The sequence below is a fragment of the Ricinus communis genome, chromosome 6 (assembly GCF_019578655.1).
Source record: "Ricinus communis isolate WT05 ecotype wild-type chromosome 6, ASM1957865v1, whole genome shotgun sequence".
NCBI classification, from domain to species: Eukaryota; Viridiplantae; Streptophyta; class Magnoliopsida; order Malpighiales; family Euphorbiaceae; genus Ricinus; species Ricinus communis.
This window is the reverse complement of record NC_063261.1, coordinates 14129432-14141757: the sequence shown is the minus strand read 5'-3', so window position 1 is coordinate 14141757 and position 12326 is coordinate 14129432. Positions and strand designations below refer to the sequence as shown.

At 36.2% G+C, this 12326-nt stretch overlaps 1 protein-coding gene across 2 annotated transcripts; it reads left to right on the top strand.

The window, feature by feature from the left end:
- Positions 1-288: 288 nt before the first annotated feature.
- Positions 289-3761, top strand: LOC8259268 (protein RETICULATA-RELATED 4, chloroplastic). 2 transcript variants are annotated; one of them, XM_002517719.4, is made up of 9 exons: positions 293-733; positions 837-1052; positions 1364-1432; positions 1950-2081; positions 2170-2223; positions 2304-2348; positions 2869-3008; positions 3383-3508; positions 3596-3761. In XM_002517719.4, exons 1-9 carry the CDS (start codon positions 398-400, stop codon positions 3642-3644), a joined length of 1167 nt encoding a protein of 388 aa, XP_002517765.1. In that variant the 5' UTR covers positions 293-397; the 3' UTR covers positions 3645-3761. The 2 variants fall into 2 exon arrangements, with proteins under 2 accessions (XP_048232091.1, XP_002517765.1); XM_048376134.1 differs by lacking the exon at positions 1364-1432 and having other exon boundaries at positions 289-733.
- The last annotated feature ends 8565 nt before the right edge of the window (positions 3762-12326 follow it).

Below are 12326 nucleotides of genomic sequence, written 5' to 3'. Positions count from 1 at the left end.
AATAAAATATAATATATATTTAAAAATATTGAAAATTATTACACTACGCTGTGCTTTCTGGATAGATAAATATATTTAATTCTAAAGTTCATAAACCAGGATATAATATTTTTGAATTTACCATATTATTATATACATTTTTAATTGTAAAATTTTTTAAATGAAAATAGTAATCGTGTGGGCAACCACGTGTGGACTAACGGTGTCTCTTTTAAGATTGTAATGCAAAACTCTCTCTTGTTGGAGAGCGCGTAATAAGAACGCACAAAGGAGTGCGAGTAAGTTTTGGTACTCATTTTGAAGTCCCTCGCGCCATCAAATTTTCTCCACCAAACAAGAAACAAAACCGAACCTCTTCTTCCTCACTAATCCTCAACTCTCTCTGTCTCGCTCTCTAATGGCAATCGCCAACTTCTCCAACCTCCCCACACGCGCGGCCCTCTCTCTCCACTCAGGAAACCACCTTCATAGAAGAACCTTTACCGTCATCAATCCCCGGATCACCACCACCACTGTTTCTAAACTCTCTACTACTCCTCTCACTCACTCCTCTTCCCATAACCGATTCCATACCACCCTTGTCTTTTCCTCTGGCCATGGAGGTGGAACAGGTGGCTATGGTGGTGGCAGTGGTGGTGGTGGTGGAGGAGGAGGAGGAGGAGATGGCAGAAGTGATGATGACAGTGATGCCGAGTCCCGCAACCGGACAGAAGCATTTCTTGCATTAGCAGAGGTACACAGTTAGATGCCACTTCGCTTTCTTATGTTTCTTCTATGTGGGATTCTTTGCACATTTTGGGTGTTCAGTAACGAGTGTGAATGTTTGATGGAGTTAGGTAGGGAGGTCATTGGAGAGCCTGCCCAAGGACCTGGCTGGGGCGATTGAGGCAGGAAGACTGCCTGGATCGATCGTGCATAGGTACTTTGAGCTCGAGAAGTCTCCGATTTTCAGATGGTTGCTTCAGTTCGGTGGATTTAAAGAACGGTTGCTTGCTGATGATCTCTTCTTAACTAAGGTTGCTATAGAATGTGGTGTTGGGATCTTCACTAAGGTAACTTGTTCCTTTATTAAATTCTTTTTATTAGTTTATGCAATGTAATGCTATTGTTTTTTGACATTTGTACATTCATTGCTTTTCTTCCGATCCATTTGTAATGCTTGCAATTGCTATCAACCCAGATTTAATTTCTAAAATTTTGAATCAAGGATTTCAGATTTCTGAATTAATTCTCAAGTTCTATGGGAAATCTAAGATCATTGTTCGAATATAGAGGAAAAACAAATCCTCCTTTTTATTGTTCCTCTTCTGGATTTATACACAATTTGTAGTTCATAGGTAACCTTTGTATGTTTGTTTTTCAGACTGCTGCAGAATTGGAAAAACGTAGAGAAAAATTTACCAAGGAACTGGATTTTGTTTTTGCTGATGTGGTATAACTCTTATCTTATATGTTCTTGATCATCTGTAATTTTTGCTCGTGTTTTCTGGTACTTATATTCTTGAAGATTAATTCAATGAATGGTCACTGTTCATACATTCCCACACAAATGAAAGTAGAACCTCTTTAGGAAAAATTAAAATTAGAGAAAAGAGGAGCTGTTAATCCTATGTTAGCAGAGCTGCTTTGCACAAGAGTGACATTTTGGTCAATCTGTTCTTAGTGGTGCACACAGTAATGTAGTTGAGGTTGACAATAATAATTCAAGCCGCTAGATGAAGAAAATCTCAAATTATTCTCTCCCAACTAATATTTTAATCATCCATATTTAACCAGGGATGAGCACTATGGCTAAATTATATTTATTATTATTATTATTATTACTATTATTATTATTATTATATTTCAGCTGATTTTAGCACAAGTCCTTTGTTAAGTAATGCCCAATCGCAAGACCTCTTTTTCTGTAAAATAATCTATATCTTCTTTTACAATATTTTCTGTTTTAGGTGATGGCTATAATAGCAGACTTTATGCTTGTGTGGCTTCCTGCTCCTACTGTCTCTCTCCGACCGCCTCTTGCAGTCAGTGCGGGTGGTATTGCCAAGTTCTTCTATACTTGTCCTGATAACGCATTCCAGGTCATTGATTGTTTTGTTTTCTGAAATTCTGGCAATTGATATTTTCTAAAGACTATATCATGTTTAACTTCTAAACTCTTGCATGCAGGTGGCTTTGGCTGGAACATCTTATTCATTTCTACAGAGAGTAGGCGCGATAGTGGTATGTGCCAAATATCTAACAAAACTCAAGTAGTCATTTATGGCAATTTCATGACCTAGATCTTATTCATATGATTTCAGCGTAATGGAGGAAAGCTGTTTGCGGTTGGAACTAGTGCATCTCTGGTAGGTCACACGCTCTTCAATTTCAGATATTACTACTACCTTTGCATTATGCTGTATGTTATCAAGAATGAATGTTGCACTTATTTTATACACATATGATAGAAATCCTAATCTAAGTCACTAAAATAGTAATATGTTATATTGGTTTCTTTACCTTCTACTTAGTACATGATCCTCCACCGCCTATTTTCCATCCTTTCAAGTATTTGTTGTGATGAAGTTCTATTTGTAGTATGTTGAGACTCTCAAGTCATATTTTCACTTCTAAATGTGGTCCTTTTTGGTTTGAGTTCAAACAAAATGTATCTAAGTTCAACACATACATGTATATATTGGAGTCTGGTTCAATTTAACTGAATTATGTTTGAGTTTTATAATAGATTCTTCAGATGCTTCAACGTGTCTACTCTGCTATGAGTGACAAAACTTTAATTGTGCACAGAATGCTGAACTATTTTTCACATGTTTGGTATCATCAATTTTTACTTGGTGGCATTTAACTGAAAGCAGCTCTATTCAGGTTGGTGTAGGTGTAACAAACATATTGATTAATGCTAGAAAGATTTTGGATAAATCTTTTGCTGGCGAAGCTGAGGATGTGCCTATAGTATCAACTAGTATTGGCTATGGTGTTTATATGGCGGTTTCTAGCAACCTAAGGTAATCTTCATATACTTCTTTATTGATCTGCTAAAGATAGGATTAATATCTTTAAATCATTACAATTTTTATTCATATCAAAGACAAAAGGAATTTTAGTTTGCAAAATATTCTTTTTGAAAGGTTTGGACAGCTTTCCAAAATTCTTGAGTTCACAAATCAACGATAATATTCCTTTTTAGCTTGCTACATGATACAATTATAAGAATGCAGGTTTACTTTCCATAGAAAATTAATAGAATCATCCGGTTCAACAGATAGGCCATCCACCAAATGCAGGATTAGGAAAAGCAAAATTGTTTTCATGAATGGAATGTCTGAATGATTTGCAGTTTACTGAACTTGACAAAATGATGCTTTCCTTGTTGAAAAAGGTACCAAATACTCGCTGGAGTTATTGAACAAAGAATTCTAGAACCTTTGCTGCACCAACATAAGGTTATACTGAGTGCAATTTGCTTTGCTGTTCGAACTGGCAACACTTTCTTGGGATCGTTGATGTAAGATACTAAACCTGTCTTGTTTCTGTTTATTTTCATACTCCCAAAAGCATATTGTTAGAAAATTCATGTGTAATTTATCAACAGGTGGGTGGACTATGCACGTTGGGTCGGAATCCAAAAGATACGGGAGTGAAGTGTATAAAGCGTTTACTTTGTTGTAGTGAATCAATTGTATTTTCAATAAATATACATGATTTATTGGAATTATATATAATAGAGGCAAATCCATGCTCCTTGGTTTTGTTCATTATATCTTGAATTTTGAGGGTGGAAGATGGTTATGATGCCGGAGTTTGACTACATTTGAGAGTTTTTGAGTTATTGGTTCACATCCCAAATGAACAGGTTCTGGGGAAACATGATACTTGGATGGGATTTTCATTTTCCTTTTAGCAATATGAAGTTCTGTCTCCATTCACGAGAACCAAGTGAGCTGGTCCTTCAGAATCCCACACGGTTTATGAAAATTTTATTTTCAAGTACTCAGGCATATTGAGACCGAAGTCTTATCCATTTGTAGATGGAGCTTGGACATCAGGTAGGTCTAGAGAAAAGTTATGAGCATTATGTTCATGCATAACTTCTATACCAAGGTTAGGCAAGTGGTCTTCTGAATGACTGGGTGTAAAGGGCACGTAAGTAGTGAATCGGGTTAAAAATCAAAATCGCCGTAAATGGCACGTTGGCGGTGAATCGGGTTAAAAATTAAAGTCGTCAAAAACTGGTGGAATGCTCTTGAAACCAATTCACTTAAGTGGGATATGGAAAGTGCTCTTAGAAACCAATTCACTTAAGTGGGACATGGAAAGTGAATGATTGACTGATTCTATATTTGAAATAATCACAGAAAATCTTTTGAAACACGGACTCCACTTCCCATTGAGAACTTTGGAATGTTGCCTCGCAAATTGCTGTGAGAAATATGAAGGAAGACCCTTCGAAATAAATTGGCACTCATGTCGAACTGTTCTAGACTTTCACAACTGCCAAGAGCATTGGAATCTCTCTTGATAACATGTGGTCTAGCAATCCAAGTTGTTTCAAGTTTCCTACTTCAATGGGGAGGAAACCATACAACAGTCAAGACCTACTAATAAAGAGATATTAAGACCGACCAGTAAGATTGTTAATGGTACTCAATAAGAATATTTTAAGGCATAATGTATATTTCAACATCTCACTTTAGTTAATTAGTTGTTTTAATATTTTAACTTTTAATTTAACTTAATAAATAATTGAACTCTGTTTTTATAATATTTTAAATATTTCAATTTTCAACTTAATTTAATAAACACTTAAACTTTATTTTCTGATAACATTTAAACATTCTATAAATAATACAAGTGAAACGTATTAAAGAAAAAAAAATCAAAATAAATGTTTGAATATCACAAAAAAATTAATTAAGTTATCTATGAAGTTACATTCAAAATTAAGTATTAAAGTCACCAAATGACCAAAATTCCAGATATAAATTTGGCCACATTTTAATTATCTCTACTCGAACATACACTGTTGAATTTCTGTAATCTATGAAGAAGTTTGTTTCTTATTAGAATTCTGAGATTACAATCTATTGTTTGAGTATATATATACATAAGATGCAACGGTAGCCTAATCTATACAATGGTTGCCTTGTAAACTATGTCCAACGTTCCTTTCTACTTTAGGGAAGGTTGAAGTGACCTCTCCCTGTCACAGGGATGGTTGCTCCCTTTTCTGGTAGCCTGTGATGAGTAACCCCGCAGTGCTTTTTGCCTGCATGGTCCGAGGCTCCGCTTTGATCCTTACATTTCACATCTTCAACACTCCCCCTCAAGTTGGATTCTTAGAGGTTAATGGAACCCATCTTGCTGAGAATGGTTTGGTGACTATTTTTATTTAGAGTTTTCGTAAATATGTCGGCTAACTGATCATGGCTTCTGACGAATGGTATTTCAATTTTTCTTGATTGTACTTTCTCTCTGATGAAGTGACAATCCACTTCAATGTGTTTGGTACGTTCATGAAACACTGGATTGGATGTAATATGACGTGCTGCCTGATTGTCGCAATACATTTTCATAGATCCATTGCATTCGATTTTTAAGTCTTGGAGGACTTGCTTGATCCAGGTAAGTTCACTGGCTGTAGAGGCCATGGCCCGATACTCAGCTTCTGCACTTGACCTAGCCACAACACTTTGTTTCTTACTTTTCCAAGTCACCAAGTTTCCTCCTACGAAGTTGCAAAAACCTGTAGTTGATTTTCTATCACAGCTCCCTGCCCAATCTGCATCAGAGAAACCAACTATGGTGTTAGTGTTATTTTTCTTCATCCAGATTCCTCGTCCTGGGGTGCCCTTGAGATACCTAAGTATCCTATCAATGGTTTCCGAGTGGCTGGTGTGGGGAGCATGCATGAATTGGCTTACCATACTTATTGCATATGCAATATCAGGCCTTGTAACGGTTAAGTAGATTAACTTTCCTACCAAACGCTGATATTGGCCTATGTCAGAGACAGGCTCACCATCTTCCAAATTAAGTTTGACATTAGTTTCCATTAGAGTATTGGCTGGCTTGACTTCCAGTTTTCCAATCTCCTTTAGTAGATCGAGGACATACTTCCTTTGAGATAAGAACAACCTTTTGTCTGATTTTGCCATTTCTATTCCAAGGAAATATGACAGTTGACCTAAGTCTTTGATGTCAAATTCTCTTTTTAGACTTTGTTTGACCTTTTTAATTTCTTGGTCGTCATTACCTGTTATTATAATGTCATCAACATATACAAGGACAACAATAGTATGTATGTGTGTATGTTTGACAAACATAGAGGAATCAGAGGTTCTTTTACTGAAATTAGTATTTAAAAGAAAGAGGCTTAGTTTGGCATACCATGCTCTTGGAGATTGTTTCAATCCATAGATTGCCTTTTTTAGTTTACATACCAGCGAAGAGTCTGACGTAGATTTATGTCCTCGGAGAAGAGTCATGTAAACTTCTTCTTCTAAGTTACCTTGAAGGAAAGCATTCTTCACGTACATTTGAAAGAGGTACCATCCTAGGTTAGTAGCAACAGATAATAGAATCCGAACAGTGTTCATTTTTGCAATGGGGGCAAAGGTTTCTTGGTAATCAACTCCATAGGTTTGGGTGAATCCCTTGGCTACTAACCTAGCTTTGTATCTTTTAACTGTCCCATCACAATTGTATTTTATCTTGTATACCCATTTGCACCCTATAGTTTTTTTTTTGTTGGTGGTAGAGGCATAATGTCCCATATGTTGTTTTTTTCTAGGGCTTAGAGTTCTTCTTTCATGGCCTTACACCACTTTGGGTTGGTGTTGGCTTCATAGGAGGATGTGGGTTCGATGTGAGCTGTAATATTACTTAAGTATGTCTGGTATGTGCTTGAGATTTTATCATATGTGATGAAGTGTTGGATTGGGTAGAATACCTTATGAGACACATATTCTCGAAGTTTTACAGGGGAACGTGTCTATCGAGTGGATCGTCTCAAGGCAATTTCTAGTGAAAATGGATATGGATAACCAACACATCTAGTGAAAATGGCAAAACGGTGCATATGTTTTTTACTTGACCTAGACACTTATTAAGATAAAAGCCAAAGAGGAATCCTAACTTCGTTGAAGAATGTTATGTTAGAAACTGCTATGCCAGTACAAATGTAACTCAGATATGTGGAGAAAAGAAATGAACCGAAATATTTACAAGGAATATGTAATGTGCTCTAACGTTGGATCGAGCAATGGGATCTTGAAGTGTAAAATCCTCTTCTAATTTTATTGGAGAAGGAGATTTATTAAGCTCTAGAGTGAATGCCAAATGCAAGCGTTTCTCCATAAGTTGGCTGGCACTCTCCCCAAGAAGCATCTAGAAGAGATAAACCATCTCAACAATTGGGATAGCCAATATTGCTGAGGTGTAGTGGCAATACACTGGTCCAAGAGGAACTTAACAAAAAATAACGATTTGTTCTTATTAAGAATTTTCTGCCCCATAAATATAATCTCCAATGACGAACAAATTTTATGAAATCAGTAAGTTCCTTCTCATACGCTGGTAATTGAAGGTGGCGTTGTGTCGATGGTCTGCTGAAAAATGCTACAGGTTTTCCTTGTTGTAAAACTGCTAACACATCACTATCAAATGCATCACTCTATCAAAAAGTTTTGTTGAAATCGGGAGGTAATGGTTGAATTTTGTAATCCTTAATGCCATTCAGTTGTATCGTGGTATTCTGCCATTGAAAGACCATCTTCAGTGTTGCAAAATCCCATTGAATGGGACCAAGAGTTTTGAACCAATTAACCCCTAACCTGATTTTCTGCTTACATTGACATGTTTTTATTTCAGGCAAAGTAGAATTCAAAAGATGAGCATGTTCTGCAATTCTTTTGGAAGTACCACTTGAAGGAGTGAAGAGAGTACCTCTCCTTCTGAGAAAATATCTGGAAGATGGATGAAATAGGAAGGTTTTGAAGAATCAAGACTCCATTCTTGAAGTTCAATACTGAAAGCCTATCAACATAAAAGCCAAAAAACATTGTAATACCATTCTACCAGAAGATAGGATAAAGGTTTTCAAACTTCATGTTATTTATCATTTTGGCCTTAAACAACTTGACTCTAATATCATAAATCAAGATATGAAACATATATGATGATAACCATTCAAACACAACACTCATTTAAACAACTTGACTCTAATATCATAAATCAAGATATGAAACATATATGATGATAACCATTCAAACACAACACTCATTAACCGATGATACAATAAGCTCTTACAACACATTGGAATATCAGCAAACTATTTTCAGGGTAATAAAGCCTAACAAGTTTAAAATGCTATCAAACTCAACAAACCTCTCGAGTCATTTCCTTCTGCACCTGTCAAAAGTCATGCCCCAAAGAATTAGTAGACTTTGATAACAAGAAAAGAAATAGAAAGTAAAAGGGAAGGAAACTGATATGAGAAATACGTTTTCCTGTATTTTATTCAAATGAAACTAGTGCCTATTACATAGGCTGAACCATAACAGAAATAACATCAAACTAGGACAATTCCAAAGACACGTTATACATGATTAATAAAATAGAATAGTTCCTAAAGACTAGGATAACACTGACTTGTTTTACCAAAGATTAAAACAATATTATTTTCTTAACAGACTTTCAAACTCATATACGACCTCAATATCAGAAATCAGACGTTCATCATTTATTATAACAACCTCTCAAAAACAACATCCAAATTATACTACCTACTAAAAAGAAGATTGTAATTCTGATTCTGATTAGTGAACTTTACATGGTACATAGAAGCAACTAAATTTGAAAATGCAAGGAGACCTGATAAACCTCCATTCTCATTGATATGCCACATCCATCATAAATCAGTCTTCAAAGATCGAGTAAATTAATGTATTTGGACTTGGAATAAATATTATATTGTCTCTATTACATTGAAGAAAGCAAATGGATACTATACAACCTATCCTGGGATCAAATCAACTGGTCCAAATTAATATGAATGCAATGAATTAATACATTGTTGCTTGAGGTGTGAGAAAATTTTAAGATAAACTAGACATTATGAAGTTTTCCCCTTTTGGCATTGAGGCACTTGGACTGAACTTAATACAATCTTTAAGTCTTTCTTTCTTCGTCCTCAAGTTCTCTATTAATTGCTTCATCTCCAAGGGTCAATTTCTACATGAATAGTATAAAAGATGCATCAAAAGAGCATATAACATTTGACGGGTTAAATGCCCCTCTGGTACCAAACTGTAGTCACTTATATCCAATTGGTACCAAATCTTAATTTTATTTCTTTTTGGTACCCCTCCTATTATTTCTGTTTCTTTCGCCAGTACGAATGAGGAATCTGGCAGTTATTGCTGATGTGGCTGTCGGATTTATAAAGGATCACACACCACTTGCCACATTTGTTGCTGAGTCATTCATCATCAACTATTGTATTCAAAGTACATCTTTAAGTTAAGCTAAAAAAAGTACATCTTCTAAATAACAATTCTAACCACAGCATAATAACCAAGCTTAGACAGGTCCCTTCTGCGCTTCATGCTCCTTTTTTCTTCTTTCATTTTCTGCAGCTTTGAATTTAGCAAACTAATCCATTCTTGTACTCATTCAGCAGCTCAGTTGTAAGGTCAAATTTACCACTGTCCATTCTTAAGTTAATAAAATGATAGATGAAGAACCTGTACAAGAAGAAACCTTCATTACAACTAAAATATATCAATGTAAACTAAGTGAGCATCCCCAAAACTTACTATAAGAGAGCATCTCCAAAACTTGCGCCCGGGTTTCGTTTGAGGTCGAGAGATGAAGCTTCACTTTCAGTTGTTTTTAGCAAAGCTTCACTTGCCATTCCACATGCACATATAGATCAGTGGCTCAACTCCAACATTAAGCACACTTTCAGTTGTTTCTTGCTCCATTTATTCGACAAGATAAAGAATAAGAAAGCTACATAATCGATTATTAGAGAAAGTAAATCGATCCAAATACTAAAAACTAAGTTTCAAAATTGGAATTTTTCCTGATTTAGGGTTATTTATTTGGAGTTGAGATTTTGTTAATTCCTGACTTGGATAAAGTACATGACTCAACAACAGATGTGGCAAGTGATGTGTAGTCCTTTATAAATCTGGCAGCCACATCAGCAAATAACTGTCGGATTCCTCATTAGTACTGGCGAAAGAAATAGAAATAATAGGAGTGGTACCAAAAAGAAACAAATTAAAGGTTTGGTACCAAATGGATATAAGTGCTAAGGCTTGGTACCACCGAGGCATTTAACCTAACATTTGAATAAAAATCGACAGTGGTTCGACTTATAACTTACCATGTCAAAGACATTTCTATTATCCATCTTGACAAGGGGAATGTTGGCTATCTTGAACCACTCTGGCCCTTTGCTATTCTGGCACCTTTGTATTATTAGAGGAAAGTTATGGATAAACAGTTTTAAAAGTGAGGGGGAAAACCATTCTTTGGAAAGAAGGCAAGCTTAGGGTAGTCCCAGACAGACAGATATTCAAGTGAGGCATGGTTTTGAAATCCCTTGGTGGAAAAATTTTACAGATCTATGAAATCTCCAATGGACAGGTGGGTAAGAGAAGCAGGGAGCATTGTGTTGATATGGTCATCTGGAAAGGACATCACATCCGGACATTTATGAATATAAAGTTTTATAAGAGAAGTGAACCTGTGCAAGCCCCATTCATACAATGGTTTGTATATCTTGAGATTAGCAATACAAAGTGATTTCAAGTTGGTAGGGAAACCTTTCTCAGGAAAGGATACAATACTTGGACAATCATTCATCCATAATGTGTGAAGAGATGTGACATTGTGTATTCCATCAAGAAGGAAATCTACTTTCTTCCTGCTTTTAACCTGAAGTTCTTTTGAGTAGATAGTAAGTGACCTAGGTGACAAGTGGGAAACATGATGGGGCTAACCCGATATACTTATATAGTGAAGATTGATGAGTTTGTGTAGGTTATTAGCAAAGACTTAAGGTTATCGCAACTTCTGATAGAAATCCTTTCAAGAGAGTGTTATTGTCAAAGCTCTCAGCTATTGACTCTAAGTTTGAGCAACACTATATCTCAAGCTATTTAAGGCTGGCATGCAAATTATCTCCTAATGATAAGCTCATGAATCGCGGACAATTCCAGACTTGAAGATATTCAAGCTTGGTTGGTAACTTGGCTCCTAACGTTAAGGATGTGAGTTTTGAACAATAGGAAAACAAAGATGCTTAATGAAAGAAGGTAACCTGCCAGTTGAAAATAACGATGCAAGAGATGAGCATCCTTCAATTGACAAAAACTCAAGATTAGAACTGTTGGAATCGAGAGCATTGTTGGCGCATTTCAGGGTTAGGTCTGTGCTTGTTGATAGAATCAAGTTAGCTCAGAGTCAAGACCTACAATTAAGGAAAATCTGGAAAGAAGTGTAACAGGATCGAGCTAATGATTTAGTTATAGATGATGACAGTACTCTTCGGAAGGGCACTAGACTGTGTTTTCTCGATGTGGACAATCTTAGGAAGGAGATTTTGGAAGAGGCTCATTTACAGTTTACAGCGTTTAACCAGGTTCTACCAAGATGTATCACGATTTGAAAGAAAATTATTGGTGGAATGGCATAAAAAGGATGTGACAAAGTTTGTTTCCAAATGTTTAAAGTGTCAGCAAGTTAAATTAGAACATCAGAAGCCATCAGGGTTATTGCAGCCGCTTCTCATACCATAGTGTAAATGGAAAAGGATTACTATGGATTTTGTATCGGGTTTACCTAAGATTTTAGCTGGTTATGACTCTATTTGGGTTATTGTGGACCGATTGACTAAGTCAGCGCACTTCCTTCCTGTGAAGACTACTTATTCTGTGACTAAGTATGCGCGGGTGTAGCTTGAGAGAATTATCAATCTTCACGGCATTCTTGTTTCTATAGTGTTTGACAGGGGATCGTAGTTCACTTCGAGATTTTGAAGAAAGCTACAAGAGGAGCCTGATACTATATTAGACTTCAGCACAGCTTCTTACCCCTTGATTGGCGAACAGTCGTAGAGGATAATTCAGACCTTGAAAGATATGCTTCGGATGCACGTGATAGACTTTGGTGGTCAGTAGAATTGGTACCTACCATTGATTGATTTTGCTTATAACAACAGCTACCATGCAGGCATCGAGATGGCTCCTTACAAGATATTGTACGGTAAGTGTAGATCTCCCGTGTATAGGGAAGAAGTTGGTGAGCGAAAGTTA

Excerpts from the sequence above, each read along its gene's own strand:
- LOC8259268 (XM_002517719.4), top strand. The coding sequence starts at position 398 with ATGGCAATCGCCAACTTCTCCAACCTCCCCACACGCGCGGCCCTCTCT. Across the intron at positions 2,082-2,169 it reads GTCCTGATAACGCATTCCAG|GTGGCTTTGGCTGGAACATC; the intron begins GTCATTGATTGT and ends TCTTGCATGCAG. Across the intron at positions 3,009-3,382 it reads GCGGTTTCTAGCAACCTAAG|GTACCAAATACTCGCTGGAG; the intron begins GTAATCTTCATA and ends TTGTTGAAAAAG.